Genomic DNA, 18,967 nt, shown 5'->3' with positions numbered 1-18,967 from the left:
TTTCCTTTAGGATTGACTGGTTTGATCTCCTTGCTATCCAAGGGACTCTCAAGAATCTTCTCCAACACCACAGTTCAAAAGCACCAATTCTTTGGTGCTCAGCTTTCTTTATGGTCCAAATCCCAAATCCATACATGACTACTGGAAAAACCATAGCTTTGACTAGACAGACCTCTGTCAGCCAAGTAATGTCTCTTCTTTTTAATACGCTGGCTAGGTTGGTCATAACTTTTCTTCCAAGGAGCAAGTGTCTTTTAATTTCATGGCTGCACTCACCATCTGCAGTGATTTTGGAGCCCAAGAAAACAAAGTCTCTCACTGTTTCCATTATTTCCCCAACTATTTGCCATGATGTGATGGAACCAGATGTCATGATCTTAATTTTCTGAATGTTGAGTTTTAAGCCAACTTTTTCACTCTCCCTTTTCACTTTCACCAAGAGGCTCTTCAGTTCTTCACTTTCTGCCATAAGGGTGGTGTCATCTGCATATCTGAGGTTATTGATATTTCTCCTGGCAATCTTGATTCCAATTTGTGCTTCATCCAGCCTGGCATTTTGCATGATGTACTCTGCATATAAGTTAAATAAGCAGGGTGACAATATACAACCTTGATGTACTCCTTTCCCAATTTGGAATCAGTCTGTTGTACGATTCTAACTGTTGCTTCTTGACCTGAACACAGATTTCTCAAGACGCAGGTAAGGTGGTCTGGCATTCCCATCTCTTTAAGAATTTTCCACAGTTTGTTGTGATCCACACAGTCAAAGGCTTTGGCATAGTCAATAAAGCAGAAGTAGAAGCAGAAGATATTAAGAAGAGGTGGCAAGAATACACAGAAAAACTACAGAAAAAAAGATCTTATAAAAAAAAGATAACCACTATGGTGTGATCACTCACCTAAAGTCAGATATCCTGGAGTGCGAAGTCAAGTGGGCCTTCGGAAGCATCGCTACGAACAAAGCAAGTAGAGGTAATGGAATTCCGGTTGAGCTATTTCAAATCCTGAAAGATGATGCTGTGAAAGTACTGCACTCAACATGCCAGCAAATCTGGAAAACTCAGCAGTGGCCACAGGACTGGAAACGGTCAGTTTTCATTCCAATCCCAAAGAAAGGCAATGCCAAAGAATGCTCAAACTACTGCACAACTGCACTCATCTCACACACTTGCAAAGTAATGCTCAAAATTCTTCAAGCCAGGCTTCAGCAGTACATGAACTGAGAACTTCCAGATATTCAAGCTGGATTTAGAAAAGGCAGAGGAACCAGAGACCAAATTGCCAACATTCACTGAATCATATAAAAAGCTAGCAAATTCCAGTAAAACATCTACTTCTGCTTTACTATTTTGGGGTTGGAACTTTTTAATCATTATCGAATATTTCTAGCACATGGAAAATTATAGAAAAAAACATAACAAATACATTAGAGTATCATCTAAATTTCAGTATTTGTGCCTAAAATAGTCAGACATATCCTCTTCACCAAAACACCCTCAGCAAGTTTTATCCAAAGTTGATCTCGTATACAGTAAAAATTGAAAGAACCTGGAATCGCCATGTTTCTTTTGGGGCTTCCCTTGTGGCTCAGCTGGTAATGAATCCACCTGCAATGTGGGAGACATGGGTTTGATCCCTGGGTTGTGAAGATCACCTGGAGAAGGGAAAGGCTACCCACTTCAGTATTCTGGCCTGGAGAATTTCATGGACTATATGGAATGGGGTCGCAGAGTCGGACACGACTAGGTGACTTTCACTTTCACTTTGCTAGGACCATTAAGATAAATTCATGCAAACTCAATTGCCCACCTATCAAAAATACAGATTTTATAATGTTCCACTTGCTATTCTGAAATGAAACATATATAATAAACCTATGAACACTCAAAATTACCAAAAAAATTAATACAATGTCATAAGCATAATATGAAAGAGAAATAAACCTACAATATGAATTTCATATTTCAAAGGAGGTCACCTCAAGCCAAACTGCAGGGAGGGGACACAGCCCCACCCATCAACAGAAAGTTGGATTAAAGATTTACTGTGCCTGGCCCCACCTATGAGAGCAAGACTCAGATTCTCCCACAGCCAGTCCCTCCCATCATGAAGCTTCCACAAACCTCCCATCTTCATCCATCAGAAGGAAGACAGAATGGAAACCACAAAAACTAACCAAACTGACCACTTGGATCATAGCCTTGTCTAACTCAATGAAACTATGAGCCATGCTGTGTAGGGCCACCCAAGATGGACAGGTCATGGTGGAGAGTTTTGACAAAATGTGCAGAAGGGAATGGCAAATCACTTCATTATTGTTGCCCTGACAGCCCCATGAGCAGTATGAAAAGGCAAAAGGATATGACACTGAAAGATGAACTTCCCAGGTCAGTAGATGCCCAATATGCTTCCGGAGGAGACCAAAGAAATAGCTCCAGAAAGAATAAAGAGGCTCAGTCAAAGCAAAAACAATGCCCAGTTGCGGATGTAACTGGTGATAGAAGTAAAGTCTGATGCTGCAAAGAACAATACTGCATAGGAACCTGGAATATTAGGTCAATGAATCAAGATAAACTGGAAGTGGTCAAACAGGAGATGGCAAGAGTGAACATTAACATCTTAGAAATCAGTGAACTAAAATGGACCAGAATGGGTGAATTTAATTCAGATGACCATTATATCTATTACTGTGGGCAAGAATCCCTTAGAAGAAATGGAAAGTGAAAGTCACTCAGTCGTGTTTGACTCTTTGCAACCCCATGGACTATACAATCCATAGAATTCTCTAGGCCAGAATACTGAAGTGGGTAGCCTTTCCCTTCTCCAGGGGATCTTCCCAACCCACGGATCGAACCCAGGTCTCCCGCATTGCAGGCAGATTCTTTACCAGATGAGCCACAAGGGAAGCCCAAGAATATTGGAGTGGGTAGCCTATCCCTTCTCCAGCGGATCTTCCCAACCCAGCAATTAAACTGGGTCTCCTGCATTGCAGGTGGATTCTTTACCATCTGCGCTATCAGGGAAGCCACAGAAGAAATGGAGTGGCCCTTGTAGTCAACAAAAGAGTCTGAATTGTAATCTCAAAAATGACAGAATGATCTGTTTGTTTCGAAGGCAAACCATTCAATATCACAGTAATCCAAGTTGATGCCCCAACCACTAATGCCGAAGAAACTGAAGTTGAATGGTTCTATGAAGACCTACAAGACCTTCTAGAACTAACACCTAAAAAAGGTGTCCTTTTCATTATAGGGGACTGAAATGCAAAAGCAGACAGTCAAGAGATACCTGGAGTAAAACTGGCCTTTGGGTACAAAATGACGCAGGGCAAAGGCTAACAGAGTTTTGCCAAGAGAACTCACTGGTCATAGCAAACACCCTCTTCCAACAACACAGGAGACAACTCTACATATGGACATCACCAGGGGGTCAAAAACGAAATCAGATTGATTATATTCTTTGCAGCCTAAGATGGAGAATCTTTATACAGTCAGCAAAAACAAGACTGGGAGCTGACTGTGGCTCAGATCATGAACTCCTTATGCCAAATTCAGACTTAAATTGAAGAACGTAGGGAAAACCACTAGACCATTCAGTTGCGACCTAAATCAAATCCCTTGCAATTATACAGTGGAAGTGACAAACAGGATCAAGGAATTAGATCTGATAGAAAGAGTGCCTGAAGAACTATGGATGAAGGTTCATGACACTGTACAGGAGGCAGTGATCAAAACCACCCCCAAGAAAAAGAAATGAAAAAAGGCAAAATGGTTGTCAGAGAAGGCTTTGGAAATAGCTGAGAAAAGAAGAGCAGTGAAAGGCAAAAGAGAAAAGGAAAGATATACCCATCTGAATGCAGAGTTCCAAAGAACAGCAAGGAGAGATAAGAAAGCCTTCCTAAGTGATCAATGCAAAGAAAAAGAGGAAAACAATAGAAGGGGAAAGACTAGAAATCTCTTCAAGATAATAAGAGACACCAAGGGAACATTTCATGCAAAGATGAACACAATAAAGGATGTAAATGGTATGGACCTAACAGAAGCAGAAGATATTAAGAAGAGGTGGCAAGAATACACAAAAGAAATGTACAAAAAAGATCTTCATGACCCAGATAATCACGACGATGTGATCACTCACCCAGAGCCAAACATCCTGGAGTGCAAAGTCAAGTGGGCCTTAGGAAGCATCACTACGAACAAAGCTAGTGGAGGTGGTGGAATTCCAGTTGAGCTAGTTCAAATCCTTAAAGATGATGCTGTGAAATTGCTGGATTCAATATGCCAGCAAATCTGGAAAACTCAGCAGTGGCCGCAGGACTGGAAAAGGTCAGTTTTCATTCCAATCTCAAAGAAAGGCAATGCCAAAGAATGTTCAAACTACTGTACAATTGCACTCATCACACACGCTAGTAAAATAACACTCAAAATTCTCCAAGCGAGGCTTCAAAAGTACATGAACCAAGCACTTCCAGATGTTCAAGCTGGATTTAGAAAAGGCAGAGGAACCAGAGATCAAATTGCCAACATCCGTTGGATCATAGGAAAAACAAGAGTTCTAGAGAAACATCTACTTTTGCTTTATTGACTACTCCAAAGCCTCTGACTGTATGGATCACAACAAACTGTGGAAATTTATAGAGAGATGGGAATACCAGACCAGCTTACCCAACACCTGTGAAACCTGTATGTAGGTCAAGAAGCAACAGTTAGAATTGAACATGGACAATGAACTGGTTTCAAATTGGGAAAGGAGTACGTTAAGGCTGTTTACTGTTACCCTGCTTAGTTAACTCATATGTAGAGTACATCATGCAAAATGTCAGGTGGATAAAGCACAAGCTGGAATCAAGATTGCCAGGAGAAATATCAATAACCTCAGATATGCAGATGACATCACCCTTATGGCAGAAAGTGAAGAAAAACTAAAGAGCCTCTTGATGAAAGTGAAAGAGGACAGTAAAAAAGTTAGCTTAAAGCTCAACATTCAGAAAACAAAGATCATGGCATCCGGTCCCATCACTTCATGGCAAATAGATGGAGAAACAGTGGAAGACTTTATTTTGAGGGGCTCCAAAATCACTGCAGATGGTGATTGCAGCCAAGAAATTAAAAGACACTCCTTGGAAAGAAAGCTATGACCAACCTAGCTGCTAAGTCACTTCAGTCATGTCTGACTCTGTGCAACCCCATAGATGGCAGCCCACCAGGCTCCCCTGTCCCTGGGCTTCTCCAGGCAAGAACACTGGAGTGGGTTGCCACTTCCTTCTCCAATGCATGAACGTGAAAAGTGAAAGTGAAGTCGCTCAGTCGTGTCCGACCCTCAGCGACCCCATGGACTGCAGCCCACCAGGCTCTTCCGTCCATGGGATTTTCCAGGCAAGAGTACTGGAGTGAGGTGCCATTGCCTTCTCCAACTACTAACCTAAAAAGCGTATTAAAAAGCGGAGCCATCACTTTGCTGGCAATGGGCCATATAGTCAAAGCTGTGGTTTTTCCAATAGTCATGTATGGATGTGAGAGTTGGACCATAAAGAAGGCTAAGTGCTGAAGAATTGATGGTTTTGAACTGTGGTGTTGGAGAAGAGTTTTGAGAGTCTTTTGGACAGCAAGGTTATCAAACCAGTCAGAACATTCATGGGAAGGACTGATGCTGAAGCACCGATACTTTGGCCACCTGATGGGAACAGCTGACTCACTGGAAAAAGACTCTGATGCTGGGAAAGATTGAAGGGAGAAAAAGGAGACAGAGGATGAGATGGTTAGATGGCATCGAGTGACTCAATGAACAAGTTTGAGCAAACTCCAGGAGTCAGTAAAAGACAGGGAAACCTATGTCCTGCAGTCCCTAGGGTTGCAAAAAGTCAGACACGACTGAGCGACTGAGCAAAAGCAACCGGACCTTCTGCTTCCCATTCCACCACAGTGTGTTCAAAAGAACACTGCCAAGTTGTCCGTTTTCCGTTATTTAATTTTTTTTTTAAGTCCTGCCTTCCTGCCTGAACTGTTCCAGAGTTTCCTTACCCGCTCTTTTAGGGCTTGTTCTGAAAACTACCGCAGAATAATGGCTAAGCAAAGGAAAATATGAAATGAAAATTTAAAAGAGGGAATTCTGTCACAAAGAAAACTACGGCCTTTGGGGCTGTTATAGGAGGCACCACGAAAAAGGGAGAAAACCCAAGAGGAACTTCAACGGACACAAGTCCCCCCAGCTGATGAGAACGTGGATGCTTATTTTACGACTTGCGCCTTCCCGAGCTTTTCTAAACCGAGAGAAACGAGAGTAGAACTGGAAAGAGGAAGAAAACCGGGCGCGACCACGAAAACGAGCGGCGAGGACGTAAAAGCGCCCGCGCGCGCGCCCGCCAGCGCCTAGCGCGCCCGCCGGGGGCACGTGACACGGCCAAAATGGCTGACGGGGGCGACGGCTGCCGGCCGGAGCAGCAGCCGGGGCCGGAGCCGGGAGAAGAGTTTGAGGTCGTGGACCGGAGCCAGGTGCCGGGCCCAGGCGAACTGCGGAGGGCGGCGAAGTCGCGGGCGGCGACGGAAGCCTGGTCCGCACCCATCCTGACCCTGGCGCGGAGGGCCACCGGCACCCTGTCGGCCAGCTGCGGGAGCGCGCTGCGCGCGGCCGCGAGCCTGGGCGGCGCGGACGGCGGCGCGGACGACGCGATGCGCGCAGGTAGGCTCCAGCCGGGCACGCGGCGTGAGCTTTCCACCGGACGGGTGGTTGTTTTGCCACGGGTGCCAGGCTGGCAAGGCTGTTGAACTGACTCAGCTTGTTAGACAGCTTGTGAACACGCGTAACTGCTCGTCAGTTTTCTTTACACCGTGCGTCCGAGTCAAGATAAATACCTGGGCGTGGGTGGCCTGAGATTGGAGCGATTTCACTTCCTATGGTGTGCCCCAGACAGCATTCTTATTCTCATTGGTGAACTTCATACTAAAAAATGGACGGATTTAAGTTTAAAAGACTTACTTAGGAAATGAAAATGTACTTTTCTCTGCTTTAAATCTCGAACTTCCATCCCAGCTCACATCTCCAGTTGCTGATGGCGCAAAGCGACTCACCGCGGAGTCAGAACACCAGGTGGAGTTGAGTGTGAGGGTTCCGGTTCAGTTCAGTTCAGTTGCTCAGTCGTGTAGGACTCTTTGCAACCCCATGGACTGCAGCACGCCAAGCCTCCCTGTCCATCACCAACTCCAGAGCCTACTCAAACTGATGTCCATCGTGTTGGTAATGCCATCCAACCATCTCATCCTCTGACGTCCCCTTCTCCTCCCACCTTCGATCTTTCCCAGCATTAGGGTCTTTTCCAATGAGTCGGTTCTTCACATCACATGGCCGAAGTATTGGAGTTTCAGCTTTAGCATCAGTCCTTTGAATAAATTTTCAGGAATAATTCCCTTTAGGATTGAATGGTTTGATCTCCTTACAGTCCAAGCGGACTCCCAAGAGTCTTAAACACCACAGTTCAAAAGCATCAGTTCTTCGGCACTCAGCTTTCTTTATAGTCCAACTCTCACATCCGTATATGACTACTGGAAAAACCATAGCTTTGACTAGACGGACCTTTGTCAGTAAAGTAATGTCTCTGCTTTTTAATGTGCTGTCTAGGTTGGTCATAGCTTTCCTTCCAAGGAGTAAGCATCTTTTAATTTCATGGCTGTAGTCACCATCTACAGTGATTTTGGAGCCCGTAAAAATAGTCTTTCACTGTTTCCATTGTTTCCCCATCTATTTGCCATGAAGTGATGGGACTAGATGCCATGATCTTAGTTAAGCCAACTTTTTCACTCTCCTCTTTCACTTTCATCAAGAAGCTCTTTAGTTCTTCTTCACTTTCTGCCATAAGGGTGGTGTCATCTGCCTTTCTGAGGCTATTGATATTTCTCCCAGCAATCTTGATTCCAGCTTGTGCTTCATCCAGCCTGATATTTTGCATGATGTACTCTACATATAAGTTAAATAAGCATGGTGACAATATACACCCTTGACATACTCCTTTCCCAATTTGGAACCAGTCTGTTGTTTCATGTCCAGTTCTAACTGTTGCTTCTTGACCTGCATACAGATTTCTCATGAAGAAGGTCAGGTGATCTGGTGGTACTCCCATCTCTTTTAAGAATTATCCAGTTTGTTGTGAGCCATATAGTCAAACGCTTTGGCGTAGTCTATAAAGCAGAAGTAGATGTTTTTCTGGAACTCTCTTGTTTTTTCAGTGATCCAACAGATGTTGGCAATTTGACCTCTGGTTCATCTGCCTTTTCTAAATCCAGCTTGAATATCTGGAAGTGCTTGGTTCAAGTACTGTTGAAGTCTGGCTTGGAGAATTTTGAGCATTACTTTACTAGTGTGTGTGATGAGTGCAATTGTACAGTAGTTTGAGCATTCTTTGGCATTGCCTTTCTTTGGGATTGGAATGAAAACTCACCTTTTCCAGTCCTGTGGCCACTACTGAGTTTTCCAGATTTGCTGGCATCTTGAGTGCAGCACTTTCACAGCATCATCTTTAAGGATTTGAAATAGCTCAACTGGAATTCCATCACCTCCACTAGCTTTGTTCATAGTGATGCTTCCTAAGGCCCACTTGACTTTGCACTCCAGGATGTCTGGCTCTAGGTGAATGATCACACCATCGTGGTTATCTGGGTCATGAAGATCTTTTTGTATAGTTCTTCTGTGTATTCTTGCCCCCTCTTCTTAATATCTTCCGCTTCTGTTAGATCCATACCATTTCTGTCCTTTATTGTGTTCATCTTTGCATGTAATGTTCCCTTAGTATCTCTAATTTTCTTGAAGAGATCTCTAGTCTTTCCCATTCTAATTCCAGGCGACCACTACAACCAACAAGCTGTATGATACAGGCAAGTCATCACATTTTCCAGTCTGTAAAATAGGAATTTTGTGATTCACAAAGTTCTTATAGCCTTCAATGATCTCTTATAGTCATCTCTTTTAAGCCTTTGTCATCTAGAATACTTCAGCACACGAGTAAGAATGGAAACATTAAGTGATTGACACAGTGTGACTTAGAAAGTCCTGTGAAGCCAAATATTTAGAGCTCTGCCAACCAATACAATAGCCACTACCCACAGGTGATGTTTAATGGTTAAAAATTCAGTTCCTCAGTCACAACAGCCACATTTTAAGTGCTCAGTAATCTACATGTAGCTAGAGGCTACTGTATGGGATTGTGACCTGAGAACATTTCATCATAGTGCTAAGGGGCAGAGCTCACTAAAGACTGTGAAGTACTCCCTAAGAAGTATTATAGTGTGCCTGTGAGGTTTCTTGATTCCATCCTATCCAATGTATATTTGATGTAGAAAGCACAGATAGTGAATTGTGATAGTTTCAATGGCCAAGAAAGATTGATAAAGTTTAAAATCTCACTTGTTTTGAGATAGGAAACTGTATCTCTCTGGCAATAAAAAGTAGGACTAGAAGGTAATGAAGGAACCTATTTAAGTCAGGAATCTGGTTCCCACTAAATTGCCACCTTTACACGTTTTGACTGTATGCCCACCCACTGGTGTTCAGTCCAGGGAGTCAAGGCCCAAGGTCTTCTTAGAGGCTTGTTAGTAAGCAAATAATGTTAGCTGTTTGGCGAGGAAATGTGCCAGTGCCTAGAACTGTGCCTAGCACAGAATAATATTTGTTGAACAAATATTTGAAAAATACTTTTCTATTTATGGTAATGCTATAAATAATAAGCAGCACTTATATAGTGCTTCCTAGGTGACAGATATTAGTCTTAAATCTGTACATGTATTAGTTCATTTCATCTTGACAGTAATCTTAGGTGATAGCTGAACTGGCTTCATGATGTTCATGAAGTGCAGGCTTTAATCAGTATGATTGCGCAGGGCCAGGCCCTCAGAAGTACCCACGATAGAAACTCTTATCTTTAAATTTGTGTTAAGTGAAGTCTGATGGGACAAAGGAACAGGTGTGGGGCCTTGGAGGTGGGCTCCTGTGTGGTCCCATCTCCCACTGTCTCCGTGGGACAGGTTCTCTGCCACTCTGGTCCACTTGAACTTCCCTCGGGCTTCTCCCTACCTGTCAGTGACATACTGGATGACCATGCTGCCCCAGGGAGGGTTGATGTCATGCCGTTTGACTCTCAGGGCGGGGCCAGGTGTCCACTGGCCTGCCTCAGGCTGCCAGCACCACAGCACATTAGACAGGAGCTGGGCAGGGACTTCTCACCCGCCCAACCGTATGGGGACTGCATCCCTGCAGGAAATTGCAGTCCCTTAGGGCCACGGGAGAAGGCCATGAGACCACCACTACACGAAGTAATATGCCTCCTTCCAAAGTGAAGTACAGTGCGTTTTTCACTGGAGAAGGCAACGGCACCCCACTCTTGCCTGGAGAATGCCATGGACGGAGGAGCCTGGTGGGCTGCAGTCCATGGGGTCACGAAGAGTTGGACACGACTGAGCGAATTCCCTTTCACTTTTCACTTTCATGCATTGGAGAAGGAAATGGCAACCCACTCCAGTGTTCTTGCCTGGAGAATCCCAGGGACGGGGGAGCCTGGTGGGCTGCCGTCTATGGGGTCACACGGAGTTGGACACGACTGAAGTGACTTAGCAGCAGCAGCAGGGCCATGGGAAGGAGTGGTGGACTTCGTGCCTCCACTCATATAGCCTGCCCCATGTGATAGATACCATTATTATTCCTTGTTTATAAAGAGGGAGGCTGAATTAAAAAGTAAATTGACCAAGTTACTTAGAAATGGCAAAGCCAGAACTTGAACCAAGACAAGCTACCTCTCAAGCCAGTGCTTAGTTACATCACCTCAATGCCTTGATGTTTTTAAATAATGTTGTAATATGCTATAATATACATATGGATTTTTTAGTCAATTAAGTAAACAGCTGCCACTGAAATCTGGCAAAAGTCGTGAGCATGGCTTACTGAGGGCGAAAGGGTGGGGAACAGCTGGCGTGAGCTATGTGACCGGTTTCCCAATGGTAAGCCAGATTTGAAGTCATCAGACGGAGCAGGAGTGGGAATGGGGAAAAGGAACTGAACCCCAGGTAACATGCTCTGCAGAGGCCTCAGAAAAGCAGGTCAGAAGATAGTGGTCACCACTCCAGCCAGGGCTGGCTCATTTCTTTTCCTTTGATCTGCTTATCTGCTTACAAAAGCAGTGAGGTCAGAGAGAGTTCAGAGGGAGCGGTAAAGGAGCAGAGACTGCATATGAGCAGCGCTCTTGCCAGATAGCTTTTGTGGTGATCCAGGTTTAAGGAAGATGCTGTGGAATGTCATGAAATGACTTGTATTAAAATGTTAACCCACATGGGTCTGGTAGCACAGCTTGCCACGATGATTGCATTCTCTGTAGTTGTTTGGTTTGGGGGTATTCTTTTTCTAAAGGATGAGTAACAAAACTCACTGAAGAAGTCACTCTTTAATTTTAAAAGTATTTAGGTATATATTTGCCATTAGGTAAGTGGGATTATATTATGCCTTTCTTTGTTGTCTTCCACTGGCAAATTTTATTTTCCATGTGTGAGAGCTCCACTGCACAAAGTAATATGCCTCCTTCTAAAATGAAGTACAGTGCCTTTTTCATTTCATATTGCTGAACTCCTTAAGTTACCACTGAGATGATAAGTGAAAATTCTGGAAAATTACGAAAGTGTAAAATGGTTTTCTTGTCAGTACAGCGTAACACCATACTGTATTATAAGATCTTTTGAGACACCAAAGGGCTAATCAAAACGAAAACTCAAATTTATAAAGACTCTAGTTACTTCTCTTTAATTCAGAACCCAATAAAAAAATTCTGTAGAGCCCACTCTCCTGAATATGTATTCTCTATACCAAGGTTACAACACACTGGCATCCCTCTGAGATGTTTGCGCTGGTAGCTGCATTTTTTTTCCCATCCTGCACAGTGTAAAAGCATTTAGGTTTTTTTTTTTTAGCCAATTACCAGGTTTTCTATTAAAAATCCAGATCCCAGTTTCTTCTAACTCCCATCTGGCATACATGATCAGTTAGCATTCTTCTAGCAAGGTGTCTTTATGTCTTCTCCAACTTTTCCTCTCACTGGGTCACTCTTCTATGTTACAGGCTCAGCCCCTCTGTAACAGTCAAGGTCAAGATCCCTGATCAGACCATTTACTTGGCAATTCAATAAGTGTAGAATTTTATGATATTCTGTGTGCTGTGTTGAACTATTATTAATGAAGCTTAGAGATGTAAATAGCTTAGCCAAGGTCACAAAGCTAGTAATATGGAGAAATGAAACAACTTAAAGGTCCTTCCAATCAAATTTTCCATGACTCTAAATTGCGCTCGAATGGGAACTGGTGACTAACCTAACTGGGGAATGGATGAGATGGCTGCAAAACACTACTGTGTTCCCAAGAATGACTGTAGGAGCCACTTCCTGAAACACTAGTCTTCACATTTTTTGTTCACATGACCCCCTTAAAAAAACTTCAACTTTTAAAGATGATACATAAAATTCATCATAATTTTCAATAAACATTTTGGTTTATTGTAAAAATTGACTTTTTAAAATAAAACCACTGTATCATTATTTTAAGTGTATCAAGTGATCAGTACCTTAACAACTTGGTAACTCTGCCATCTATCTTGTTAATAAATAATAAAATTATTTAATATTTGTAAATTTTGCACTTTTCCCGTTTATTCCTTGAATTTCCAATCCACTTAATGTATGTTTTAAATTTTTTTATTGGTCATCCTATCATACATCTCAGAAAAAATTTGTAAATTAATTGAAATATAATAAACTTTTCTTGTGACTTGAGCTCTGTGTGTATAAAAATTTTTTTCTTCTATAATGAATTACCATTAAAATTATTAGTAATCCTAAGTTGATTCAGTTCAGTTCAGTCGCTCAGTCGGGTCCGACTCTTTGCGACCCCACGAATAGCAGCACGCCAGGCCTCCCTGTCCATCACCAACTCCCGGAGTTCACTCAGACTCACATCCATCGAGTCAGTGATGCCATCCAGCCATCTCATCCTCTGTCGTCCCCTTCTCCTCCTGCCCCCAATCCCTCCCAGCATCAGAGTCTTTTCCAATGAGTCAACTCTTCGCATGAGGTGGCCAAAGTACTGAAGTTTCAGCTTTAGCATCATTCCTTCCAAAGAAATCCCAGGGCTGATCTCCTTCAGAATGGACTAGTTAGATCTCCTTGCAGTCCAAGGGACTCTCAAGAGTCTTCTCCAACACCACAGTTCAAAAGCATCAATTCTTTGGTGCTCAGCCTTCTTCACAGTCCAACTCTCACATCCATACATGACTACTGGAAAGGGATACAAATATAATTTTATAAGTAATTATACATAATTTTTTCTTGGAATTACTTCTCTTAATGAACTGAATGGTGTCTTTTTTAATTAAAAAAATGCAGATGAATATACATGATTTACTGATGTAAATGTGATGGAACTCAGCATCGATTTTATTTTTGGTTTTTTAATAGATGTGATCCTTCAGAACTCTAACTCATATAAATAAAAAACAGGACTGAACAGGTTGGTTTGTTTTCCCCCATTGGTAAATTCTACCAAACATTTTAAAATTTTTTATTTAAGTACAGTTGATTTACAATCTTGTGTTAATTTCTCCTGTACAATAAAGTAACTCAGATATGAAATGGACAGCTTTGTTATAGTAATGTTATTCAGGTCTTTGAACTCCTTCTAAACTATATGCCCCAAATCACATTGATCTAAAAACATTTTTTTGATCAAAAAAATTTTTGTTCAGATTTTCATTTTGTTCGAATGAAAATCACCTTTCTTGCAAACATTAAAGATATTTCTCTTTCTGGGAAGTTCTCCAAAAAAGGCTTTACCAAGACCTATCAAATTATAATTATGCCTTATAATTCTTTTACTTTGTTTAACCTAGACACTCAAAATGGTTGGAGACATCTAAACATTGCTTATATCATTACATCTTGCCAATACATTGTGTTTTGACAAAAAGACTTTAGGAAATTCCCTGGTGGTCCAGCAGTTCGGACTGAGCACTTCCACCACAGGGCACACGTGTCTGATCCCTGATCAGGGAACTAGGGTTTCATATGCCAAGATGTGGCCAGAATTAATAAAAAAGAGTTAGTGTACATGTTCTTCAAGGGCTGCAGCTTGGCTTATTTAATTTAGAGAACATGTCCATCAAGTTAATGGCACATCCAAGGAATAAGTATTGAGACCAACCAAAAACAATTACATATATTTTTACTTGTAGATAAATTTTTAAAAAAACTTTCTAAATTCAGGATACCCAGCAGATGGGTAGAAACCACTCCTCACCCCCAAGATCAAGTTTCTTTAACTAAGTTCAGCAAATGAAAGACTGGAATAGTTTTTAGTGATTTGATTAATTATCAAAGGAAGCTTCACCCCTATCTGGTATGTGGTACTTTCTGTACCTCAGGTCAGTGCCTCAGGAGGAAGATATGGGACAAGGAGTGAATTGTGATTCTTCTGTAGAGTGGGTAAAGAAAGAGTGCCTGTGAAACCTGAGGATCTAAAAATCAATTTCCTCAAAATATCTGGACCTGCCTAGCCCTCTGCAGGGCTTCCTGCATATTTATTCCCATTCGAAGACCACTAGACTTCGTTTAAGGCCTAGGGATGGTATCTTCTTTAAGGATCAGTTAGTTCAGACGCTCAGTTGAGTCTGACTATGCAACGCCATGGACTGCAGCACGGCAGGCTTCCCTGTCCATCACCAACTCCTGGAGCTTGCTCAAACTCATGTCCATTGAGTTGGTGATGCCATCCAACCATCTCATCCTCTGTCGTCCCCTCCTCCTCCTGCCTTCAATCTTTCCTGGCGTCAGGGTTTTTTTTCAATGAGTCAGTTCTTTGAATCAGGTGGCCCAAGTACTGGAGTTTCAGCTTCAACATCAGTCCTTCCAATGAACATTCAGGACTGATTTCCTTTAGGATTGACTGGTTTGATCTCCTTGCGGGCCAAGGGACTCTCAAGAGTCTTCTCCAGCACCATAGTTCAAAAGCATCAATTCTTTGGTGCTCATCTTTCTTTATAGTCCAACTCTCACATCCATACATGACTACATAAAGACCATAGCTTTGACTAGATGAACCTTTGTTGGTAAAGTAATGTCTCTTCTTTTTAATATGCTGTCTAGGTTGGTCATAGCTTTTCTTCCAAGGAGCAAGTGTTTTTTGTGGCTGCAGTCACCATCTGCAGTGATTCTGGAGCCATGAAAATAAAGTCTCTCACTGCTTCCATTACCTCCCCATCTATTTGCCACCAAGTGATGGGACCAGATGCCATGATCTCAGTTTTTTGAATGTTAAGTTTTAAGCCAGCTTTTTCACGCTCCTCTTTCATCAAGAGGCTCTTTAGTTCTTCTTCGCTTTCTGCCATAAAGGTGGTGTCATCTGCATATCTGAGGTTATAGATAATTCTTCTGGAAATCTTGATTCCAGCTTGTGATTCATCCAGCCTAACATTTCACATAATGTACTCTGCATAGAAGTTAAATAAGCACAGTGACAATATACAGGCTTGACATACTCCTTTCCCAATCTGGAACCAGTCTGTTGTTCCATGTCTGGTTCTAACTCACTTCTTGACCTGCATACAGATTTCTCAGGAGGCAGGTCAAGTGGTCTGGTATTCCCATCTCTTTAGGAATTTTCCACAGTTGGTTGTAATCCATACAGTCAAAGGCTTTAGTGCAGTTGATAAAGCAGATGTTTTTCTGGAACTCTCTTGCTTTTACGATTATTCAACAGATGTTGGCAATCTGACCTCTGGTTCCTCTGCCTTTTCTAAATCCACTTGAACATCTGCAAGTGCTTGGTTCCTGTACTGTTGAAGCCTGGCTTGGAGAATTTTGAGCATTACTTTACTAGCGTGTGAGATGAGTGCAATTGTGCAGTAGTGTGAACATTCTTTGGCATTGCCTTTCTTTTGGATTGGAATGAAAACTCACCTTTTCCAGTCCTGTGGCCACTGCCTAGTTTTCCAAATTTGCTAACGTATTGAGTGCCACACTTTCACAACATCATCTTTTAGGATTTGAAATAGTTCAACTGGAATCTCATCACCTCCACTAGCTTTGTTCGTAGTGACGCTTCCTAAGGCCCACTTGACTTCACACTCCAGGATGTCTGCCTCTAGGTGAGTGATCACACCATTGTAGTTATCTGGGTCATTAAGATCTTTTTCGTGTATTTCTTCTGTGTATTCTTGCCACCACTTCTTAGTATTTTCTGCTTCTGTTAGGTCCATACCATTTCTGTCCTTAATTGTGTCTATCTTTGCATGAAATGTTCCCTTGGTATCTCTTATTATCTTGAAGAGATCTCTAGTCTTTCCCATTCTATTGTTTTCCTCTATTTCTTTGCATTGATCACTTAGGAAGGCTTTCTTATCTCTCCTTGCTATTCTTTGGAACTGCATTCAGATGGATATATCATTCCTTTTCTCCTTTGCCTTTCACTTCTCTTCTTTTCTCAGCTATTTGTCAGGCCTCCTCGGACAACCATTTTGCCTTTTTGCATGTTTTTCCTTGGGGACGGTTTTGATCACCTCCTCCTGTACATCATGAACCTTCATCCATAGTTCTTCAGGCACTCTATCAGATCTAATCCCTTGAATCTATTTGTCACTTCCACTGTATAATCAGGGGCTTCCCAGGTGGCTCAGTGGTAAAGAATGTGCCTGCCAAGCAGGAGACCTGGGTTTGATCCCTGGGTTGTGAAGATCCCCTGGAGGAGGAACCGGCTACCCACTCCAGTATTCTGGCCTGGAGAATTCCATGGACAGTCCATGGGGTCACAAAGAGTCGGACACGACTGAGTGACTTTCACTGTATAATCATAAGGGATTTGATTTAGGTCATACCTGAATGGTCTAGTGGTTTTCCCTACTTTCTTCAATTTAAGTCTGAATTTGACAATAAGGAGTTCATGATCTGAGTCAGCTCCCAGTCTTGTTTTTCCTGACTGTATAGAGTTTCTCCATCTTTCACTGCAAATAATATAATCAGTCTGATTTCATTTTTGACCCCCTGGTGATGTCCACATGTAGAGTCGTCTCTTGTGTTGTTGGAAGAGGGTGTTTGCTATGACCAGTGAGTTCTCTTGGCAAAACTCTGTGAGCCTTTGCCCTGCTTCATTTTGTATTCCAAGGCCAACCTTGCCTGTTACTCCAGGTATCTCTTGACTTCCTTCTTTTGCATTCCAGTACCCTATGATGAAAAGGACATCTCTTTTTGGTGTTACTTCTAGAAGGTGTTGTAGGTCATCATAGAACCATTCAACTTCAGCTTCAGCATTAGTGGTTGGGGCATCAACTTGGGTTGCTGTGATATTGAATGGTTTGCCTTGGAAACGAACAGAGATCATTCTGCCTTTTTGAGACTGCACCAATCACCCATCTCATTAAACTTTTCAAATTTATAAACAATACATAGGAGTCTCTCAATATTTAAAATATACCATCCCCACCCAGATGCTTTACTTAAAATCCGTTTTTCTTTTTCCAAAAGCAAGATGAAATATTTAGACCAGTTTTTCTTTCCCAATAGCTTCTTCTTGGGTTTTGCTGAGAATCTAGAATTTTCAATCCCAAGCTGTCTTGAGTTTCATTCATATTTACTTAATACTTGTATTATAAATTCAGTCATAGTATCATTCTTTTCAATTTAGCTATACACATATATGCTCTTTTAACTATATATCCATATTAATTATTGCTGATGAAAGAAAGTGGGTAAACAAAGGATTAATATCCACAATACACAGACCCATAAGACAAAAGCAAATAAATCAAGAAAGTTAAAAGATTTAACAGGCAAGTCATAGAAATAATACTAAGAAACAATAAACATGAAAGTCTGCTTAACATATATAATGAACAACTGGTAAACAACCATATACTCCCCGCCCCATCCTCCAATCCAAGGGGCAAACATTTAAAAGACCAAAAGGTGGCATTGGTGCAGAGAGAGGGGTGCACCAACCAGGGCTTATTTTCCTGCTGGAAGTAGGTTATAGTTTGAGGGTCTATAATAGTTTTAATTTCCAGAGTGACAGTTTCCAGGGCTTGAGAGGTCACTTGGTAAGAATTTGTCATGGATTGGGTTGCACGTAGAGCAGAAGGCCTAAATAAATGGCTCGTCTGTTTGCAACCCACCAGACAGGAATCTGGGTTCACTGTGACAAGAGGCACAAAATCTTCTAGTGTTTCAATGAACAAATATCCAAACTGTGTCCTTGTTCACCTCCATGTGGCTGTGGGCAGGACCAGTGGGACAGGGCTCGATATTGGAAGAAGAGCTGCAGTGCTTAGTCAGGGAGCTTACCACCTAGAGCCTTTCTGATCCATGCATGGGTCGGCCATGAGTGGTCTTAAAAAGGCTTTGAACCTGTCAAGGAGAAAGAAAAAAGAAAAATAGATTCCAACTAAATGCCATTCTGGAAAAGGCAAAACTATGGAGACAATAAAAAGATCAATGGTTGCCTGGAGTTAGCAGGAAGATGCATAGACAGAGTACAGAAGTTTTTATGAGCAGTGAAAATACTTTGAATGACTTTCAAATGAGTATTTGAATTTCATTATAATATGATGACATCATTATAATATGATGATGTCATTATAATATAATGATGTTATACTTTTGTCCAAACCCAGAGAAGGCACAATACTACTTACTTAATCAGTGAATATAGAGGATGAGCTGGGACCTTGGTTATCATGTGTCAATGCAGTTCATCCTTATTTAAAAAAAAAAAGTTCCAGTCTTGGTAACAGCTATGCATGTTCATTGGAAGGACTGATGTTGAAGCTGAAACTCCAATACTTTGTCCACCTGATGTGAAGAGCTGACTCATTTGAAAAGACCCTGATGCTGGGAAAGATTGAGGGCAGGAAGAGAAGGGGAGGACAGAGGATGAGATGGTTGGATGGCATCACGGACTGAATG

At 42.0% G+C, this 18,967-nt stretch overlaps 1 protein-coding gene and 1 non-coding gene across 2 annotated transcripts in view; both read left to right on the top strand.

Moving 5' to 3' along the window:
• The first annotated feature begins 6,404 nt into the window (after positions 1 to 6,404).
• Positions 6,405 to 18,967, top strand: part of RUFY1 (RUN and FYVE domain containing 1) — a 66,198-nt gene continuing 53,635 nt past the window's right edge. Inside the window, exon 1 of the mRNA XM_052642843.1 lies at positions 6,405 to 6,678. Coding sequence (XP_052498803.1) covers positions 6,405 to 6,678 — 274 coding nt within the window. The remainder of the gene's footprint in view (positions 6,679 to 18,967) is intronic.
• Positions 18,123 to 18,253, top strand: LOC128051828 (small nucleolar RNA SNORA11). The gene has a single exon (XR_008199758.1). It is a non-coding gene; the product is annotated as a small nucleolar RNA SNORA11 (small nucleolar RNA).

This window comes from Budorcas taxicolor, chromosome 7 (assembly GCF_023091745.1).
Source record: "Budorcas taxicolor isolate Tak-1 chromosome 7, Takin1.1, whole genome shotgun sequence".
Taxonomy (NCBI): domain Eukaryota; kingdom Metazoa; phylum Chordata; class Mammalia; order Artiodactyla; family Bovidae; genus Budorcas; species Budorcas taxicolor.
The sequence above is the reverse complement of the archived record's forward strand: the minus strand, read 5'-3'. Positions and strand labels throughout refer to the sequence as shown.